Here is a 23,011-nt window from a genome sequence, read left to right on the forward strand (position 1 = left end):
TCCTGAAATCCTCCACTGTTTTGTCTTATAAGACAGGCCCACCACACCGACTAATACCTGGCGTTAGTGCGGTGCAAAAGGAGGCTGATACAGTTAATGTGTCCGCCACATGTCTGTAAGAGTGCTGGCCAAACTTTCTCGCAGTCATATCACAGAGGTTGTGGGAGAGTTGGTAAGCATACTTTGGAAAATAGAGGCATTGTTGCTATCATTCCCAGCAGTATAATATATTAACCTCCTAGGACCTGGCATCCACATGCGTGGACATCACATTTTGGGTTATACCATAATACTTAATTCTGCTTATATGGAAATTCAAAATTGTCCCCGTATGTGGAACTACATCATGTCAACAGATGATGCTTAGTTTTTATACTTATCAGGTCCCAATAAGCCAAGATAGCAAAGAGAAATTAAGATAGAACTTGGGTCTTAGGAGGTTAAAGTCAAGAATTTAACCTATGTGAGGTGTGCTTGATTCCGCTCTACAGACCTTGAACGCAGCATATATGAGAGGTTAATAAAAAATTAAGGACGCTGTATGATTTTCTCCTTTTGTTTGTAGCTGCTTTTTTCATTTTCACCTGCCCTTGTAACCACCTTGATACCGTTCTTTTTTTTTTACATCCTTAAACACACAGGTTGCTATTAGTTTACTGTTTTAACATAAATAAGCCCCTTTGTTCCAGCCTATTTACCCTTTTCTTTTCTTTTTTCATAGGGAACCAAGACAAGACCTCCAGGAAGCACATCAACAGCACAGCCTCCTCTAACCCTGAACCCAGGAAAGAGAGCCTTTTACTGGGCACCACTGTCAATGAAAGCAGCCTCCTCCTGGAAGTAAGAAACCACATGGCTGTTGTTTGTGTGTGTGTGTGTGTGTGTGTGCAACCCATGTTCATGTAAGACAGGGGAAAGAAAGTATTATGTGTATGCACATACTGTCCTAAAGCTGTTAGCCAGTTTTTACTAGGCTATTATGATATCGTTGCCCTTTTGGTTGTACATTTCTGCGTCCGTCATGTCACCATCGATGAAATGCTCGCCAGCTTGCATACACGCCAGTCAGGAGACCATTTGTGTCTGAGTGAGCAAGTGTGATTTGGTAAGGGAGGGGGGGGGGGGAGTGGGAGAGGAGGTTTTTTGTGTGTGTCTATGCGTGTGTGCCCTTCGCCCTTTGCCCTGACCTCCTTTGCAGAGCTGTGGTGTTGCGTGACATACGGGTGAGACGGTAGTGTCAGAGCTGATGAAGGAGGTGGGGACTCACACACGCTGGAGGCTTGAGCAGCCAGTAAAGTGTATGTGTGTGTGTGTGTGTGTGTGTGTCTGTATGAGTGCATCTCTGTCTAAATGCATGTGGTCGTGTGTGAAAGTGAGCAGAAGAGAGTGAGAAGAACACACCAAACCTGTCAGCAGCAATCAGAGCAAAGAGAAGATTTTTGTCAGTTGACCTGGGACCTTTAATCAGGTTTTAACCACAGATTAATTATATGTGCATATATTTCAGGTAATTTCAAGTAATTTCTTGTTATTTTGACAGAATATCAGGACATCCAGTTGTACTTGGCTATGACCACAAATCATGTTTTGAATATATTGTATATTAAATTTGTGAAGATATGTTGTTAAATTCCTAGAAAGTCAAATGTTTCTGTTGGAGGCATCAGAGCAGACAGGATGTCATAATCAGACACATACTGTGTAGCGGCACTACATGGGAGTTGTGAGAGCATCAGATCATCGCTACACATTCAATATCCTAATGGCTATCTGTCAAACAAAGCAAATTATGACACTGATTATCAGCCAACAACTGCTGTGTGCGCGCACACATGGAGCTGAGCCGATCCACTGATGCTTCTGTTAATGTGTTAGGTTATCTCAATGGGGTTGTAAACAAAAGGATAGATTGACCGTAGTGATGTGCTGCCTCCCGTTGCGTGACTCAACCTGCACCAGGGCCTCACGGCAAACTGTGCATTAGTTGTTATGGTGATGGGATCCCAAGAGAGGGAAGAGACAGATATGTGTGTGTGTGTTTGGTGGGATTGCGTGTCTTTGTATGTATGCGCATGTGTGTGTGACCAATGTGGATTTTTGGAGGTTGATACTCATAAAATATACAGTGTATGTATATAAATATTCAATATATGCATATTTTATTGTATATATATATATATATATGTTCTTTAAAATATAGAACCTCAAAATAACAAGACTAAGAGTCCACAGCCACGACTCTTAACCAAGTGCTATCGTCCGCATGCTAACATGCTCACATGTTCACAATGACAAAGACGTTTCCGTCCACCTGTTTTTATGCATGTTTTCAATTTTTGCATTAAAAAATCTTGAATGAATGAAATGAATACATGAAGCAAATATAAATGCCATATTTCAGCATTGTTTTCATTCATTTGAGGCCTGACTGGAGTAATAATGTCATCTTGTTGTGCCGTCTGCAATGGTTTACTAGAGGATTCAAATATAAATGTGTTCCAAGTTTCACGGCAGTTCCTCCAGTAGTTGTTGAAGTATTTCTGGACCAAAGCAGTGAACCGACCAACTGACAGAGCGACACTGCCATCCCTATAAACTAATATGAAAATTAAAAGAAACTTCAGATTCTGGACATTAATGTGTTTCTTGTGTGTGACTGTGGCTTCGCTCATTGGCTGATATCCAACATTTTTCCAAATATCACACAATGTATCAGAATCCCATATTATTCTAACCGTAGTGTGTGTGTATAGGGTGTGGGTGTGTTCCCAGTGGCAGAAGGTCTCCATGTTTGTCATGACCTCATCGTCACTGCTTTCATGTCACTCTGACAGCTAGACGGAGGGAAAACCAAAGAAACCCTGTCGAAACAATGAGACAAGGCTGCCCCCCCCCCCCCCCCCCCCTTGCTTCCAGATCCAGTGAACCAATATTTTATTTTGGGCTCTGCGTGCAAAGCGCCTCTTAAGATTTGTAAGTCAAAGCTTTTAGTCTCCCAGGGGCGGTTATGGGAGCCGGGGGCGTCGTAGTTGCAGATATGTAGCAGAGCGGGCCAGCAGCAGGTGCCTGTTTCCATTACCTAAAGGCTTCAGTATGCAAGGAACTGAGGGAAATGTGAATGGAGGAAACGTACGAAAAATAGCATGCAGCACAGTGCAGTCAATATCAATACAAACTTTCCATCTTTCTTTCTATCTAGGACTCTTTTCCTACTTTATGTTAGAGATGTAAAGGTCTGTCTCTTAGTGTTTAGTTAAAGGTACATTTATTAGTCATTCTACAACACAGGGCTGCACAATGAAATTGGAGACACAGAACAAACATGTAAATATCCAACATCAGAATAGAATAAAAATAAAAACTCTATATACAGTTACTTATATACATATAATATATTATACAAAGGTAGTGGTATGGTAATGGTCAAAACCAGCATAACATGTCATTTATTTAAAACATTAAAAAAAAAACAACAGTAGAATAATAATCATTATAGTTGTATAGACATTTTGCTAGTTTTTTATTCCAGCTCTGTATCTGCAAAATAAATTGTAAATCCTGACTGTCCTATTCCAACATAAATGATGGGTGACGTGAAAAATAAACCTACTGTATTAATCTGTGATATATTTGCCAAGCATTCCATTTTGGAAAGCCAATTACAGCAATCAACCTACAAAATATACTGTTTTCGCCTGCACACACTCTTTCAGGTCACAAGTCCAGAGCCTATTTGTTCCAGAAGAATAAAAATGTCAAAGTCCTGTAAAAAGAAAATGGGTTGCTGAGATTTAATGTGGCATTTCAATGAATTGGAAGAGGAATGGAAAAAGGTGAGCTCAACATGTAAATGTTGGCCTTTTTATAGCCTTGTAGGAACTCCTAAAGGCAAAATTACATTCAAGTATGTCTAGGCTGTTTTTATGTCCTTTGTTGTGAAGCTTTACACTCAACTGTTTGAGTTGAAGACGAGCTCTGTAACTGGAATTAGATAAGATATCTTAATTGAACAAGCAATCACAGCTTTGGACTTCATTACACAGCAGAAAGCTACACCACCTAAACACCTTATCTCTTCCTGGACACATGGTTTCAATACAGTAAAGATCCCAGATAATAAATTCTTGATCCAAAAAACAGACATTTTCATATTTTCATCATTGACGTGAAGGATTTGGACAAAATTCACTGTTTTCATAAATATATTAGATTTGGCCCTGGCATGCTGTTACCAGATGTTTGTACAGCCCCATGTGACCAATATATTAAGTATATTGGAAACCATACTTAGCTGTATTGATCCCACATTATCCTATCTTTATTTCCAAAGCTTCAGAGCAGTCCAGACGTTGGCCCTTTGTTGTGACACGACAACAACAACGGTGTGTCATTCACAGATCTTTTATGTCCAAATCTTGCTTAGTATGTGCTGAGCCAGGCTCAAAATAGGGAAAAGTGATAGTTTGCAAAGCAGATGTGCATTCGTGTATGTGTTATTTCTCCCTAAAGTGATAGCATCATTTATTTTTGAGTGCTCGCTGGAGAAAGCTGTGTGTCTGAGTCTGTTCGAGGGGGGGGGGGTGTCAAGAGCATGTGCCAGTTAAACTTGTCAAACATCATCTGCATCTACACCGCCAAGCACCTGAGTCATCTTCCCATCTCTGCTTCCCTCCCCATCATATATGTTTTCCACATTTTGTCACGTCAGAGTCTAGATGTGGTTCTGTCACAGTGTTGCTTTGTCAGAGTGTGACTCAAATAGCTCTGGTTTTAGGACAAATTGCTCTATTCACAGGCAGGTATCAGAGTGCATTGTATGGTTTAGGTGGGGCATGTGCAGCAACACAGCATTGCACTGCTCGCTGAGGCAATCAGATCGCTGTTAGGAGAAAGGGAAAGAGGGAGACACAGAGGAAAAGTGAGTGTGAGTGTGAATTTAGAGGCCGCATGGATTATATACTATGTAAAATACACACACACACACACACACACAAACAGACCAGGAAAGACCTGCATAGTCTCGCAGTAAAATAGAGGTGACAGACTCTGGCAGCAGCAGTCACGCAAGTCAAGTAGCCTTGCAGTTGTCACGCTATCACAGCTGTGCACACACACACACACTCACACACACACACACACACACTGGAAGACCTCTCTCCCTCTTCCAAGTCTCTGTCCTGTGTTTTCTTTTTTCTCCCACTCTCTTGCTTCCAACTCCATCTGTCCATGCCTCCTCATTTGACTGAAGCCATTTACGTATTTATTTAAATTTTCATTTTAATCAACACTTGTCTCAGAAAGAATTGCTGGCCAAACACACACACACACACCCTGTGTGCACGGGTGTGTGTAAAGAGGCAAAGTGGGAACGAGGTTTATGTCTGGAGTTTTCTCTGCTGTAAATCAGTGTGTTTGGTGTCAAAAAAAACAGATCAAAGCATGTTACCAGTCACACAGACTTAATTATCAGAGTTTCTAACTTATGTAATACATACGTTTAAAGGCCAGGACATTGGTGTGTATGTCATCCTCAAGTTGTTTTTTAAATTAATCTAAACTCCACCAGCAAATATTCTAAAAAGTCTTTCAAAAGCAATATTTTGCATTACAAATCAACAAGTTTTATTTGGCCGACTCAGTTCCATAATCATCTGTCTTTCATTCCTTCTCCAGTGTTATATTATTCTATCTTTTGTTCCATTTTTACTCTTATTTGCTGTTCTGAGAATTATGGAAAGAATGATATAAATTGATTATTGTGCTATAAAAAGTCTGGCTAGAGTCAAATTCTGGCTGCGTTTTGTCTCAAGCTTAAAAAAAATAATCGAGCAGTGATGACTGTAACCACAGTTGGGTCGCAAATAAAATAATTTGACTCGGTTGCGCAGTGTTTCTGCTGGGTACAGTCATGTCATCTAAAGTTAGCCTCCCTAAGATGGCGCTGATTAAATGCAGTTGTTTGTGTTTGTCAATTATGTATTTGTTGCACTTGAGTTTATTTGCTGCATGAGCTGCCCTGAGTCACAGCTTATTTCTGTCTGTGTGTGTGTGTGTGTAGTCTCTCACAGGCTTTGCCTTGGTGGTGAGCAGTGATGGGATGGTCTTTTATGCCTCCTCAACTATTGTGGACTATCTGGGATTTCATCAGGTGAGTTGAACATCTCAGTTGTATTTTAATTGCCCAATACTGTAACATGCTATATAATGAAGGTATTCTACTGTATGATGAACATATCAACACACACACACCAGTTGGCAGTGTCATCTTTCAAGCGACAATGTGTAACATTTCTCTGAAAAAGGAGGGGTGTATTTCCTCCCTCTTCTTAGCTGGTCACATGACTAACCCAAAATGTTGTCGTCCAATGGCCCCCTGCCTGCGGCTAAGGTAACCTGAATCCATAAAACTATTTCAGGAACATAGGCACCTGACAGCAAACACCCTATATGAAAAAAATTGCAAAAACAATGTTAATCTTCAGCAATGCCCTGCCTACCAGCGCCTCTAAAGCTCATTAATTAAGATGTTATATCTTGTTCTCCACTGGTTGGATTCCAGGAAGTTACTGGTCCCAGGCCAAGAGATAGTCTGTCTCGCACATAACTATAACCATAAAATGGCAAATTGTTGCTTTAACTCTAAAAGCAAATAAGCCTACTTTCCAAAATGTTGAACTATTCCTTGAATTATTATTTATTTATTTATTATTTAAATTTTTTATAATTTTTTAAACATAATAAAATCATATTGGAGGTGTGCAACAATTGATATCTCTCTTTCACAGGTAAGCTAATAAATCCTCCCTGGTAGCCTCTCACACAGCCCCTCTCAATGTGTTCTTATTCACCCTCCACCGACCCTTTCTGTTCTCCTCGGTCCATCCCTTTCTACTTTCTTTCCTTTTCATATTACGGCTAATAAGCCAGAGTGAAAGTCCCTCTTTCAGTCTGCCTCCCTGCCTGATAACTCTATGCAGAGGAACCCACTAAGTCACAGCTAAGAGGCCACAGGAAGGTGAAGACCTCTGTTTCACCCTGAGATACACTCTGTGGGTGTCTGTGTCTGCATGTGTATGTGTGTTTGTATGTCTGTGTGTGTGCGGCACTGATAAGTCACCAACGGTTTAACTGTCTTCCTCTCCGGCGGCTATACCCAGCCAGTCATTACTTATGGATGATGTCAACACAGGCTCGCCTGTCCTGCGATGCCGAAGTCATCCCTCTCCTTCAAAACCATGAATAAAGTGCTTTTCACTGTTAAAACCCCTCCTTTGCCCTCATGTCTGCTAACACACGCACACACACACACACACACACACACACACAGCACACTGACACTTTGGGGTAGAAATTCTTCTGCTACAGCGCTCCCACTTGGCTTACAAGCAGACGGGGGCAGTAACCCAGCGCCATGAAATCGACATGAAAACCAAAGCGGTCTGAAAGATCCTGCCACAGTGTGGGTCCCTGTACACACGTCTGTGTGTGTGTGTGTGTGTGTGTGTGTGTGTGTGCGTGTGCAGGGAGGCATAAGAGCCAAACAAAGGAAATTAAAACTGTAAGGTGCATAAAACGTGTGTATCCATGTGTGTGTGTATGTCAGTCAACAGTTTTTAATGTTACATGTCATGTAGTTCCATATATTTCCATTCAAATGAGTGACAAATGAGTGAACTCATTGTTGAAAAATGTTGACACACTTAGCATTAAGCAAAAAAGTTTTCCTGTGTCAGCTTATGTTTGCCACATGTCATGCTGTCTGATGTAATGTTGGTAATGTAAACAAAGAAGATATACTTCATATGAACGAGACCATGAATGTCCGTACAAAATATCATGGTCATTTTGCCCAAATTTTGTCACTTTGTCACTAGCCAAAGCTTTTTGTGTGATTATCTGATGTATGATGACCAGAGGCAGAAAATCACTGTTTATCTATATACAATATATGTGAGTGTATATATATGAGAAACCTAAGAATGAAAGTGTTGTTGACAGTGAACAGGGTGTCCTCGCAGTACATAAACAAATTAAAATATTTCTTTAAGTACTCACAGATCATCATGTTATATTTGAGAGACTGTCCTCAAAACATTCTCTCCGCCTTTCCCACATGTTCAATTCTCGCAAAGGAGCTATTGGTTGTTTTTAAGTTGCATAGTTTGCCTCTAAGGCCTTGACAACATGTCACATAATTTTGAGCCCACAATTGTAGTCAGAAGGACACTTATCCTTAATATACCACAGGGAAGAGAACGCTTCACTAAGTAGCACCACAAGAAAGCCCTGGAGAAGAGCAGAAAACCTCCACTGGCCTTTGATCCCATTTGTTACTGGGGCAGTTAGCCTTTGAAGGTCAGCGAAAATATCACTTATTCTCCCTTTTTCCCCCCTCTTCTTTTCCTCTCTGTGTTTTTTACGAGAAACATAAACAATAGTCACTCGATCCGTCTGTCTGCCTGACTGCCGGTAGGGAACCAAACCACAGGACGAAGCGCCCGCCGAAGACGGTGGGAACAGATTGTGTTTTCAGAGGCAGGCGATCAAAAAGCCTCGCGTGCCACCAGTGTGGAAATTATGGAGAGAGCGCGAGGAGGAGGGAGAGAGGGAAGAGGAGAAGGTTGAACATTTTAGCGAGGAATCTGTCATGGAATGACAGAAAGCAAAGCTATTGCTGGAAAAGAGAGAGAGGGAGGCATGACGAGAGTGGGCTGGAACCCGACTCACTCTGTGTGTGTGTGTGTGTGTGTGTGTGGGGAGGGTAAGCTGGGCTGGACTGCTGTTTGGGAGCTGGTGTCACGCGATGTTTGACAAACACAGCTGCCCTCGCTGGCCCTACAGCTACCCTTACTCTGTTACTGTACCGGGGAAATGCTCCCGCTTGTGTGTATGTGCAGACATATAGTTATACAAGTCTGCATATGTTGCTGTGACTTCCACCGACGGTGTGTGTACAGCACGGCCCGTGTGTGTGCGTGTGTGATGGGGGAAGTTAGCACGCTCCCTGGGAATCCTGAGGCAGGCCGAGTGTATCTGAGCAGCACAGACAAACTGCAGCTCCCAGCTGCACCGATGGCACCACAACACAGCGGTCCAAAGTCAGTCTGCGGACGGTGCTGCGAACACGCAATCTCACGTTTCTTAAGACTTTAAGGCCATGGCATGATAAAAAACACGAGGCTAAAACTAGAAATGTCTCTGACGTGCCGTGACCACATAGACAGACGTGTTTTAATAATAACTCAACAAATTTCCCCGACAAACTTATCAGTATCCGCTCAACTTTCTCCACAGACTGATGTGATGCACCAGAACGTGTTTGACTACATTCACATAGACGACCGCCAGGAGTTCAGACGCCAGCTCCACTGGGCCATGTGTCCTCCGCAGCACCAGGGGACGTCGGCGCATCAGGACAGCCATCTAGCTGCAGGGAGTGGTGGGTAGCTTACTGCCAGACATCCTCAGATAAATGTGCAAATTAGAGGAGATGCACCTATGTTTCTGCCCACTGAAATCATACCAGCAAAAACAGATTCTGTCAGATCACTTCTTTAAACATCAATGTCATAATATAATTTCATAAAAGCTACATACAATACATCCATCTCTATACAAAGACAGTCTATCTTTATATCATCATTTGTCAACCAATGACAAACCAATATTATCTTTTGAAAACTGATGTGTTTCATTCTGTGCCCTCAGTTGTCTTGAAAGAGTAGATCAACTTTTCTTGTCATTTTTGAATAGAAATCAAACTGTGAAGAAGCACATTGTGGGTTTGCCACACAAATTGCAGTTCAAACTAAATTATTCCATCTTTCTCTGTTACATCTCAGGTGAGGACTTTGTGGTGAGCAGCCTGTTCCATTCTCCAGAGGCAGGGGGAATTCCTCCCGAGCTCTCCTGCTTCCTCAACAGATGTTTCATTGCCAGAGTCCGATGCCTTTTGGACAGCACCTCTGGATTTTTGGTGAGTGGTCTGAACCAAACTGCCAGCTAAACTGAACAGTAACTTCAGTTTTCGGTGCATTAAAGTTTACACAAAACAGAAGAGTGCAGAATATTGCGATGAGAATTAAGTGTGGAGTAAGTGATGCCCACTTTCTGGGAGAAGACCCAGGCCTATAAAACGTATTATGACCCCTTTGGTACAGCAAAGCCTCATTTTTAATTGTAGTTCATACACTTATTTGTAGTAGTCAGTAGTATTGCAAGGCATTATGTGGTAATTCAGTGCCTGGACACAGCAGCAGAATAGGAGCCTGGTTCATCCCTCATGGCTGTGACTAGAGTGGTTTGGAGAAGAGCAGTGGAAAAGCCTAGAGGCCCTGATGACAGAGCAATAAGAACATGGGTTTGGACCAATTCATCAGGGTCAGCAGAGTTCACGGTCACCAAGTCTGCTCCGGTTGCACTGATGTTGGCTGCACAACAGAAATTCTAGATGGCAATTTTCTGACATATACTGGGAGCACTTACGCCACATACGCCAAGTAGTGAGCAAATATTGGTGAGATGCTTTCCTCATTGGTCAACATAATTGCTGTAAAGACACAAAAAAATGTAATGTAATGCACAGTACTCATTCTGCTAGCACATAAAAAGGCGAGAGAATCTTCCTTCCCTAGCTTTATTGTGACTTTGGTCAAGACTGAAATATCGCAACAACTAATAAAATTCAATCTCAATTGTACTTTTTGTGTAGCGCTACTTAGCTGATGTTAGCATGCTAACGGGCGAAACTAAGATGGTGAACCTGGTAAACTAAAACTCCGATCAGTAAATTCTTTCTCTCTTCTCTTCCCAGACTATGCAATTCCAGGGTCGGCTGAAGTTCCTCCACGGTCAGAAGAAGAAGTCAGCCTCTGGGGCTCAGGTGCCCCCCCAGCTGGCTCTATTCTGCATAGGTGTGCCCCTCCTGCTGCCCTCCATCACCGAGATGAAGATGAAGAACATGTTAATGCGGGGAAAGAACAAGGGAGGAGGAGGAGGAGGAGGGATTATCTCTGCACTGGAGCATGGGTAAGAGGGAATGAAACCTAAAACTAAAGTTGGAGGGATGATGTATATTCACACTGTGTCCTAGTTTAAATCCATTGTTTTAATGGGGGGTGCTATGCTGTAATTAAAGGTCAAGCTTTTTAACACAAACTTGATGTCTCAGACACCACTGGTCCAAACTTGAGGTTTGATGCCTTTTGACACCTTGTTATGGCCTCTAGAGAGTACACTGATTTGCCTGATGGGGGAGCTAGAAGTCGAAATGTTAAACCTTGAAAGGCCACAGCTGCTACATCATCAGTTTTGTTGAAGCTTGGAGTTGTGATGCACATTGTCACTGGTCAGCCCAGTCCTAACCCTCATAATTCATAAGGGAAGACATGTTTACTTTGGAATAGTGCAGTTTACAAAAAACACACTTGACTGCCTTGACTAAGATCCACGAGGCAAGGGACAGGGTACAGAAAAACACATTCAAAACAGCGTTCCAGTGAAGAAAAACTACGTGGCCACCAGTCCTCATCTGTTATTTATTCAGTTTTGAGTTTATTTTCTAGAGATACCAGCTTATTACCCAGAAACAGCTCTATGAGCACAAGCATTTACCCCGAGACCCAGTTACCAAGACAAATATAAGCCCTTTCCTCACCCAGCAGGCTCTGACACCAAACCAAACGAGTGCTGGACGCCTTACCTGTGGCCAATTAGGAGCAAATACATGTCTCCGCTTGGATAAGGCCCTCTGTGCTTCATGCATCATTAACATCTTTGGGAGGCTGAGAGGCCAAGAGTTGAGCTGTAGTAGGAAGCAGAGCCCTACCACCCCCTCTGCTGTCCATTCCTTCTCAACATCATCCAGGGCGACATGGATAATGTTTGCTTCTTTAGAAAAATACCAATTACTTATAAATGGACAGCATGTTGTTGGCTGGTTGGATTAGCAGGCTGTGAAGCTTATAGGGTTGAGTCGTCAGTATGAAAACACTGCCAAGTACAATCTACATGGCACCAGATTTGAAGGAAAAGTACTGCAGGTTAGCTAATATGAAGTGCATCTTTTCATATCATGCACTACTGAAACTGGGCAATACTTGGGTGAAAATGTGTATATTTACATATGTAATGTTGTTGAATAGACACAAAATACATCCCATGTGAGGATCCACCAAGAGATATTATTGCTTAGTTTACATGTATGATTTTAGATCATAAAAGCTCTTTACATCATAAAAGTGATCTTACTGTAGATAGATAGTACCATAGAACATACAGTACTTTAAATATACTCACTTCCAGATCTCTACTACAATACTACTCTAATCCAAAGCCTTAGCTGCTGTTCTTATCTTGTTATCTTATCATTATAGTGTTTAATCCAGCTGAGAGAGCAGAGAGAAGCAAAAGACAGTCAAAGTGGTGAAACAGGGAAATAAAACGTGTTTTAAAGTAAAATCTGTCATTAGAGCCAAAAGTTTTAAATTGCCTTTTTCTTCATAATAAGGAATATACTGTATATGCAATATATAGTGATGAAAATGCATTTGTGATCTCAAGCCCTTCCTGGTGTTATCCTTATTGAAAGCTTCCACTGACATATTAATCAACATCCGTTCTGTTAAATGTATGATTAGAAATTTAATGTGTTACTGGGTCTGAGCATTCTCTATTGATTGATTGTGACGATCACAGTGCAACAAATTCAATTGTAAATGAATCATCCCAAATCAGGAGATCAGAAAACACAATTCAAAAAGATTGTCACATCACTCAAAAGAGCCAAAGGCTGAAACACAAATGCCTTGAGCAACTGCAGTGTTCTAAGAGGAGATGAAGATATTGTACTGCCTATAAACTCGGAGTCATTGATCTTTGGGTCCTGGATGTTGACTCTGTTCTCAATTTTCAGATGAGATGAAATCCCGGAAAAGATGAGTCACTTTTGGAATGATTCTCTCATGAACTTAAGTGAACCAAACCTAGATGTTTGTGCTTTGAGTCATTCACCAATCAGTAGAACAAACATTCAGTTTGTGGACATTCCCATATGGATATCTGAGTGGACCAACCATATTTTAGGAGGCCACCTCTTCTTGAATGTCCTCAAGGGCTACAGAAACTTCTACACTGATTGATCTATCTTGTTGTTTCGTGACTAATGACCCCCTTCTCCCTTCTCTCCTCCCCTCCCCACTTTTCACCTCTCCCTCACAGTGAGCGAGGGGAACACCTCCGGAGACACTCCTTCAGTGGAGGAATGGGTGACATTGCAGACCCTCTCCTCCTCTCCTGTCCCACTCCTGGTGCTACCCAGCGAGGTCACCACACTCCCTGGACCCCACTCTCCAAAGACAACCTCAAGTACCGCCCTGATGGTTACTACAACCAGGAGGAGCCCCTCAACTACTGCAAGTCCTCCATGGCTCCCCACAAAGGTGTCAGCCCAGGCCTGGGCGGAGGCTGGCCTCTGCGTCCAAACTCAGGCCCCCTCAGAACGGGCCAGGGTGTCGGCTACATCCCTTCTAATCGCTTGAACAAGGCTGGCCAGTACGGGAAGCCGTACCGCCTTTCCCCCAGCTGCCACAGTGGCAGAGGTGGCGAGGTGTTTGTCTCCAAGCTCTACGGGAACGTCCAGATCCCCACAGACCCAGATGCCTACTGCGTTGACCTGGTGAAGAGCGAGAACAGCTACGGAGAATGCTACGATGGCCATCTGATGCCCGAGATGGCACCCATCAAGGTAGAGCATGACTCGGACTCTGAGAACGGCTGCGATGCCTACGGGCGACCCTGGGCTTGCCGCGACCCAGAGGCCATGGACCGCCGTTATGGCAACGGGGTATACGACCAGAGCTCTGGCCTCCATCTCAAATCAGAGGGCGATTATTATGATCTGCAGTACTCGCCCTGTCAGCGAGGGAAAGCGGGAATCAGCCCACCGTACAACAACGGCAACTATCAGAACTATGCAGTCAACAACAGCGGGAACACAACCGGACGTCTGTTGAAATGTGACAAAGCCTTGGGCAATAACAATGACAACACCCAGTTTAGTCCTCAGAGACTCTCTCACTCAGACTCTCTATGCAGCAACCAATCTGTCAACCTCATGGACTCGCACGTCTATCCACAGGAGCCTCACAAGGCCTACATGCACCAGGATTACAACAAGCATGGCACCTATGAGTTCAAAGGTCATGGCCTGATCCATTCGATCAAGCGAGAGCCCATGGACTCCCCACCGTGGCCCGAGAGCGGCCATGACATAAGCCAGTCCATGATGGTTGGTCCAAGGAACGTTATGCCATGCGTGATGAGCACGGGGCACCACAAGTCCAATCCCTACATTTATATGCCGTAAGAGTGAAACACATCAACACATCAGCAGATACCCCCCCCCAATACACACACACACACACACACACAAACAATGTGTGTTTGTGTGCATTAAAGTACTTTGTATTGCGCCACATCATGCACCAGCATTACAAAAAGATGACGAGGATTCCCAGGATGTCAACATTTAAATTACTTCTTCTATTTGATGAAGAGGTCACAAACAAGGCTCAGGTTCTAGTGTTCGTGTTGTGACAATCAAAAATAATACTTTGAATCCAGTTTATGGATAGATGATTTTGTTTTTAAGGAATACATTTTGTAGTTGGTTCCAAGCACTTTTGGATTTAGTGACAATGAGACGAATTATGTCTAGAAACACAATTTAATTTTGTTTTACGTGTTGTGTACACCTGGCTTTTGTGGCAGGAACAAAGATTTTGCTGTAAAAAGAGACTTTTTTTTTTTTTTTACTTTGTACACAGGAGATGACTTCCACCTACTGCTGGGCTCAAGGGAGATGGCTGATATTAGTAGTCAGTGATAACAACCTAAAGGATAATCTGCCTTGATGGTGGTTTTGCATGTTTTAATGCTTTAACTATAAATCGCCTACCTTTTTGATTACTGCCTCCAGTGATGTTTGATGGAAACTACTGGTTTCTATGCATTTTAGAGAGAGACTTGAAACTTAAACTCAATCAATCAATCGCATTAAGAAAATAGTTTGTTCAAAGTTACATCATTATCACAAGATGACACATTTGCAAAAAGGGTCTGTTTTGAAAACACACATAATTCCTCCAGTCAAGGACTCAGATATCTAATACTGAGCAGCTGCAGGAAAGCAGTTTTCAGTGCATGACACAACTAAATTCACATGATCTTTTTCACAACATCCCTGTTTACTCAATGTCTATGTTCTGAATTTGATCTTCTTAGAGCATAGCTTATAGTGCAATGCTTTTGCCAGACCATCCTTGAATACACCATTTTTTAATGGTTTCTCCTTGTCAATTCCGAATCCTTTTGGAAACTTGACAGTAATGTAAAGTATATGCAATTTGTAGTTAATGGACCAAAACAGTAAAAACCATTGGTATGGCCAAAGCTTTAAGTATATTCACTACATTTGTTTATTAACCTAGAAACAGCCTGCTTACACACACATACAGACAGTATGTAAGGAGGCACAGTGAGGGAAGCTGACCCTTAACCACAAACCATTGGTTCAAGAATGGGTCCTGCTGAAGTGTCCTTGAGCAAGGTACTGAATCCTAACAAGTTCTGCAGGTCCCGCTCTGTCCCTGCTCCTTGGCTCTGACCTCCTTGTGGAAGGGATAAAAGCAAAAGTGAAATTCAGGGTGCACAATCAAAAGCACAATGATATTGATGTCAAAACTGATTTACAGGTAAGCCACAATTAGCATTTAACTGCGTTATATTTACATGAAACTCAGATCACACAAGAATTGCCCATTAAATTGCAGGATCTCAGATGAACTTGGACCTAAGAGGTTCGCACTGGTTAAATTACTATTAATTATTAGGTGAAGGTTTGTTTGGACAGTGTAGAAGTGTTAGTTTGAATTGAAGGAAAAGAAGGCAGTCTATTGTTAAAAGGTTTGATCTTGATTTTTCTTTCAATGCGCACAATCATTTCCGAATTTTAAGTCATGAAACTCCTGTTGAACGTACAAATATTATTAATTTATGTCATTTTATGTCAAAGCTAATGTTGTACTGTGTGGATTAGTGTTCATGGCAAGATCAGCATTTCAACTCGATGCAGCCTGTCTCACTGCAGACGCCACACATTTCCTTTGAAATGAATATACACTTTTCATGTTGTCTTTTCAGTCCGAAAGCATCAGACATCAGTCTTCACAATCAGTATTTTTGCACAAATGAATTAAAAGCACCAAATTAATTCCACGAGTCTCAGTTCTGTGAAGCTACCGTAGTAGTTTCTGAATTGCACTACTGAGAGTAGTTCAGTTGAAGTTCAGTCTGGCCAGACAAGGTTTTGAGTCGACACGCACAACTGTACATGGTGTCACTGTTTGAATTTGTCCTTTTCTCTTTGTGTGTGTTAATTTCATAAATGTTTGATGATTCGTATTTATTGTAAGGCAAAAGTGCATAATTTAAAAACTACAGTTTTGAAGGCTTTTCTGTTTCTCTAAGGTAAATAAATATGGCTTTGTTTTTCTTGCTATCATTTTGATAATTGTAAAAGACTGTCATACTTGTGTCATGGAGGAGGTAGCTGCAAGGTAGCGAACACAGTGTACATATGCAGTGTCTTCCAATGTTTCTACGTGTTTTTTGCAAATGGGACTTATCTATTAAAAGACTTTTCTTTATATGGAAAATCTAGGTTATGTGTTGTTATTTTGCCATTTGGCACAGCTTGGTGAGTGAGGAACATAACATGTCACATTCCATTCTGGCATTCTGGACTGTCACAAAAAAATCCACAGAAATCAGATTACGAACTATTAGTTACTTAGAATATGAATATTACACAGCTGTAAATGACAATCATGTCTATTAATCATTTAAAATGTGTAATAAATGAGTGAAAGCAAACAGCAGCATGTGGCTTTGTGGAAGAAACTGACTGAAGCAGGTGTTGCAGTCCTCAAAAGCTTAGTACAATGTTCAGAGGACATAGTATAAAAATACATTAGATACACCAGAGTCAATTTTAACAATGTTCACTCTACTAATGTAATAATTTCCCGCTCTCATAAATGTTTTCCATAATGAAAAATGGCCAAATTCTTTTGTTCGGTGAACGTCCTTGTCTCTTTAGTAGCTTTTGAATTTTTCACATATAGCAAATGTGGTCTCATTCTTCAGATTTGTGTCTCTATTAATAATAAATACTCAGCAGAACGGGATACAGAGTATCTCTAGCCACGTTGCCTGTATGATTAATGTGCTGTAAAGTTGGCACGACAGCTCCTTCACACGATCTGGGAAACTTAACACCAGTCTCTCACCGCTGTCTTGGACGAGGGCTAGAGCCAGGGGAACGTTGGCATCCACAGAGCGGTAGAGGGCAAGAAAAGAGGCAGGGGGACCAGAGGAGAGATGTAACCTAAAGGCTGTGGTGAAATCCTGGTCCTTGCGATTCCCAGCAGAGCTGCACTTTCATCCTAATTGTATAGAATAGTCCCTTAACAGTGGAGCAAATCCAAAATCACCCAGTTTGGATTAAAATACGTAGCATTTTTCTTACCCATATCCCAAAATCTGTCATGTAAAAGTTGCATTGTGACATAGAGAATCAGGTCTTTGATCAGAAAATGATCACCCACCCTTACTGTAGAATATAATGTCTCTGAGGCCAAAAAGGTAACTTTTCTACACAGTAATAAAAATTAGGTAATTAATTGTGAATAGATCAGTTCACACAGCTTCCGTGTGAAATAAAATGTTTTACATTACATTTACATTACATTTTAGATCAAAAGAAACTTCCAGGGTCATGTGGTTGCAGACAATGGGACACAAAATAGAGGTTTAGGAATAGAGCAAATGCAGTCTACCAAACAGCTATCAATTCATCCCTGGAACATGGAAACTATGCATTAAGAGAAATAACTGTATTTACACCACAGGAATAGCTACTGCAGGATTAGTGCTCTGTTGTGCAGCACTATTTGGCATCGTGGCCACATTCAAAACTGCAAGTTATATGATACCCTGGAACTGGGAAAGATTTGTTTTACTTTAATACAAAAGAAACTGTGAAACTAAGAAACAAAATTCTTGAGGGTCACACACATTTAATAATTGCTCCAACTCAAGCTCTAAGGTCCAGTAATATTTGAGAGACACCAGGAGTCATTCAAATGTGTGGGCACGTGGCCAGGTAGAGCCACAGAGAGACAATGATAGCCATGTGTTATAGGCATGATTTGGAAGTGAGAGAACATTTTTCACATGTCACTTATTGGATAATTGATAGTGAAGAAGTAGCCAGGAAACAAAGGAGAAGGGAGGAGTATGACATGCAACAAAGGTCCCCAGCAAAAACTGAACCAGGGACGAACCAGGGACGAACCAGGGACCAGCAAGCATTTGTCAACCGGGCAGATCTTGGGCCACCATGTTTGGCCTCCTCATCTATTGTTTAAAACAGCCACGTCTCCAGCCTGACCTCTGACCTCTACAGAGACATCAGAACTGAGTCCTAGTGGAGCTAGTGACTCAAAGTCTTTGCCAGTTTCCTGCTGCCAGTTTTTTAGATGGGTGATCTAGCAAATGTCAAACAGAAGCAGAATTCAGATTTTGAATAATTGTACTCTGTGCAGCCATCGCCTCTTGATCTTATATGACCTGTTACCTGCAGCTGGTCTCACTGGCCTCACTGGTTTGAAGGAACAAGCCTCTCCCACTGATTCCACAGCTATCATCATTCCTCTCTCTTATCCCTCCCAGAGGCTCGTGTTTGTTTCACCGCAGCCAGAGTGTAGATTATAGGGAATTACAGGATACACGAGGATCAGTTAGCGTGGGGATTTTACTTATTGGGATAATTGTGAGTGTGTATGTGCATGTGTGCAAGTATGTGTGTTTGCATGCTTGTATATCGAGTAAGTACCAGATAGCCCCATCTTATGTTTGTTTGTGAACAGACTACAAATGAAATGACAGGAAATCCTATTATGATCCTCACATCTTTAACTATGTTATATAAAAAATATCCACTATGTAATTCAAAATATAAGTTCCAGGACCAACATTCAAGTGTAGTACATGCTCATGGTATCACTCTTTTAGGCTTTTTGACTCTTTTTATTATCCTCTTTAAACACTATGTAAAGGTAAGCAATACAACAAACAAAACCTGAGAAAAAATACCTGTAAATGGTAATTTAATGTAAAAATAACTTGTTTGAAATTCTATCAAAAGATATTTAAAAAATAGAATAAAACTACTGTGGCTAAAATAGCCTCTACTAGATTCCCAACTATTGTGGATTTAATACAATGGCTGAAGGTTCACACTATCCTGCATCAAAAACTACATAAGTCCCTCATGTGCACTTTATCAATAATGGAAAGCCATGTTGGTCTAAGTGTGTGTCAGTGTGTTGAAATGTATATCAACAAGGCATCGTCAAAAGATGATTGGTGCCCTCAAAGCTATAGTATTTCCCCATTTTATACTACACTTCCCAAACAGTTAATTCCTCTGGTGAACTGTATTTTGCGGATTCACTATGCAACAATTTATGCAATGAGCCATATGCGTGTCAGCATTGATATTTTGTACATGTAGAGCCAGGCAGTTGTACAAAAGAACTGTTTTCTTCCTCTTGGCTTACATGCTCTAATTAAGATCATACTTCCTCCTCCAGTTGCAGTCCTGAGATGAAACACTTGCATTCAGCTTTTCTGGGGCCTTCCCTTGAAAGAGGGATTTAACATGTATCGCATCTTAACAGGGAGTTTCTAAGGATTTCTCTTTGCATGCAAAGTTTGCATACAGTTCTGTAGGGCAAGTTGTGACAGGATTAGGTGTAACTGCCAGAACATTGATGAGATTCGTTACTTGGCAGTTGGGAAGGAGTAGGAAAATACAGTAGAGGAGGAATAGTGAAAGCTAAATGATGTTCATAACTCATTCTGATTCATTTTGTAATAAACCATGAATAATCCACAGGCAGTGGGTTTAATAGCCCTGGCCCAGAAAATACTTTTTAAAGGAACTTAAGTAACTGTTAAAAGTTACTAAACCTGCACTCAAACTGTGGACACTGATTATTAAAAGTTATTATGGAGTATGTACAGCGCTTGTTGTATAGAGTCTGAACCAAGGAGAAGCGCAGTGCTTTTCTGTGGCCTTATAGGGATCAAGCTCTATAACATGAATCACATATGCAATTGTGTCTGTCTTACACACACACTCTCTTGAGTAACAACTAGCTCATTCGAAACAGTGTGTAGTATCTCTATCTCACTTTTCCCCAAAGGAGTACTTTGCTTTTGTCTCACTGTAGTTTCATGACTGATGATGTGACAATGAGGAGGAGGGGGGCGGGGATGGATGGATGAGGCTGACTTTAAATGTTTAATATTCGTCAGCATGCACGCAACCTTCCATCACGCCATCTGTATGACACTTGTTCTGTACAGGGAGGGGAGAGGGTGAGGGTGACAAAGAAAGAGACGTGGCGCAGAGAGGTGGAGAGACAAAACCTGGAGGTGAGAAAAGAGACTTTAGCTCAGGAAAGGGGGTGAAAACAATCAAAAGAGAACATCCAATCAAGAGAGAGGAGCGAGTGCTTAGGGGCAACTCTAGTGTAAGCAAAGTGTTTGATGCTTGTTGACAGCTGTATCTGTGAGGGGGGGAGTGTGTGTGTATGTGTGTGTGTGTGCATGTGTGTGCAAACCAAGACCTATAATCCTATACCATGCAAGGTTGCGTGACCGTTCATACCCCACTCTTTGCTGCTCTGCACACCATTTGCCCTAATTGGTCACACCCACTCTGTCTTTCTCACACACACACACACACACACACACACACACACACACTAATACACGCTCATATCGGCAGATGCACTAATGCATACATAGACACAACAATGTCGACATCTCCTCTCCCCATATCCCCCGGTGACAATGAGGAGCATCCTTAAGGGTACGCCACAGACACGCATGCACATACACACATGCGTGCACATTATCATGCACATATACACACACCCTACTAAGCATATGGATGACAGTCACGCAATCTCCCGCCCATAACCCCCACAACCTTGCCGCTTCTTGCTTTCTGACTACAATTAGCTGATGGACAATAAACAGCACTGTGCCTTATTGCTTACTTTCTTTAGTATCGAGGCCTCTAAAACAGTGGTTTCCAACCTCTTTGGCTGGTGTATCCTAACAGCCCCGTCAGATGGACTCATGTGCCCCTCCAAACCAGCCGTCACATTCCAAATATATTCATTTGAAATTATTTCAAATTGGATGTAATTTAAAACTATTGATTATATAGAAGTGGATTGTTAGAACAAATCTTTCATATAACTGAACTGTCAATGTTTACTATGCAGGCAAGACAGTTTTCTTGACTTTAGACATTGATAGCTCCACAGCGGCTGAACTGATGATACCATTCAAACTGCATTCGAAAAGTCTATCTCCCTTCGTTTGGCTAACTGTGAAGATAGCCCTTACTTATAGCCCTTTGACATAAGAGCCCATATTTCCAACACTTTATATCAACAACTATATCAACTGTTTATCCTACTTTTAGCAAATAATATCAACTGTCCATCCTACATTTAGATAACTGTTTCAACTGTCTATCCTACTTTTACCTGGCTATTTCAATTGGGTTTTTTTTCAATACTTTTAGCTATCTATCAACCATTTATCCAATATACAGTACATTTACCTAACTATTTGAATAATTTATCCATTACTTTTAGCTGCATGGGCTTCCCTGCTATCTTCCTAACTACTTCTCAAGCACTCTCAATCGTTACATGTTCAGGAGTTACAGCTGACTTCAATATGTGGATATTGAATATTATTATATTGATTACTATAGTGAGTACTAAAAGAGCTGTATTATAACGCCTGGCTACTGCAGAGATAACCCCTGGGGTACATACATCCCTGGTTGGGAATGACTGCTCTAAAACACAAGATTAAAGCAAGGAATTGAAGAAGAAACAATATTCATAGCTATGTTTCAGTGAGGATTTGCTGAACTGCTGAATGTAATGCTATTCAGCGGGATGCAGTGTTAAAGTGAAATTATTTATATATGTGCCCAGGGGCGACTAGCCAGTTGAAAGGTTACTGAGTGCAACCTGGTGATTCATAAACTAGATATGCAGGCTGCAGCTGACCATGAGTCATACACACAAGCAAGCAAGCTCTTTCACTCACACAGATACACAAAGTGCATAACCAAAATGTCTCAGTAAGCCACTTATTCAACCCTAACTACTGTGTATCTCATGATTTTTTGCACAAACAACTGCATCCACACATGCATACACATTATTATTACCACACTCCCACAATCAATGCCGTGCTCAACGTGCTCAGAACCTACAGGGCTAAAGTGAGTGCTCTAATAATTTCCATGTGAGATTGGGGGAGAGTATAGCAAGATTAGGGAGCCACTGACAGCACTGTTTGTATTGAGTTGTGTTCATGCTCCAGTTGACTGATTAATCTGTGAGGGTTACACGAGGATAAATGCTCAAGCCGTGTCTTCTGCTGGCGAATGCTTCTACCTACTGGTCATAACTGCACACTGCAACTGAGGAAGGGTCCAGTCTTTTAAAATCACATCTCATGGCATGAACTTTGAAACCATGGCTAAAAATGTACATAGAAAAGTGGAATCGGCAGCTACAGAACAGCATGATTCTGTATCTGTACACACTTGATCTGGATGGATGATAATATCCTGCTCTATAAGCACAATCTAGTTTAAGTCATCAGTATTCATTTAGTTCCACACTGTAATCAAATACACAAGATTTATTAGAATAGTTCTCCACTAACACGCTAGGAAAGCTTTTAGTTTCCATTTCATTGGATTCATTATTGGACCAGAGTGATGAGCTACAGAAGTATAAAAACAGAAAACCCACAAGCATTCCTTCGCCCAATTGCCAATATT

At 41.5% G+C, this 23,011-nt stretch overlaps 1 protein-coding gene across 1 annotated transcript in view; it reads left to right on the top strand.

The window, feature by feature from the left end:
* LOC139304419 (uncharacterized) overlaps positions 1 to 14,365 on the top strand; it is a 62,005-nt gene extending 47,640 nt beyond the window's left edge. Inside the window, exons 3-8 of the mRNA XM_070928349.1 lie at positions 722 to 840; positions 6,059 to 6,148; positions 9,295 to 9,439; positions 9,843 to 9,976; positions 10,814 to 11,028; positions 13,219 to 14,365. Coding sequence (XP_070784450.1) covers positions 722 to 840; positions 6,059 to 6,148; positions 9,295 to 9,439; positions 9,843 to 9,976; positions 10,814 to 11,028; positions 13,219 to 14,365 — 1,850 coding nt within the window. The remainder of the gene's footprint in view (positions 1 to 721; positions 841 to 6,058; positions 6,149 to 9,294; positions 9,440 to 9,842; positions 9,977 to 10,813; positions 11,029 to 13,218) is intronic.
* The last annotated feature ends 8,646 nt before the right edge of the window (positions 14,366 to 23,011 follow it).

The sequence above is a fragment of the Enoplosus armatus genome, chromosome 21 (genome assembly GCF_043641665.1).
Source record: "Enoplosus armatus isolate fEnoArm2 chromosome 21, fEnoArm2.hap1, whole genome shotgun sequence".
In the NCBI taxonomy this organism is placed as follows: domain Eukaryota; kingdom Metazoa; phylum Chordata; class Actinopteri; order Centrarchiformes; family Enoplosidae; genus Enoplosus; species Enoplosus armatus.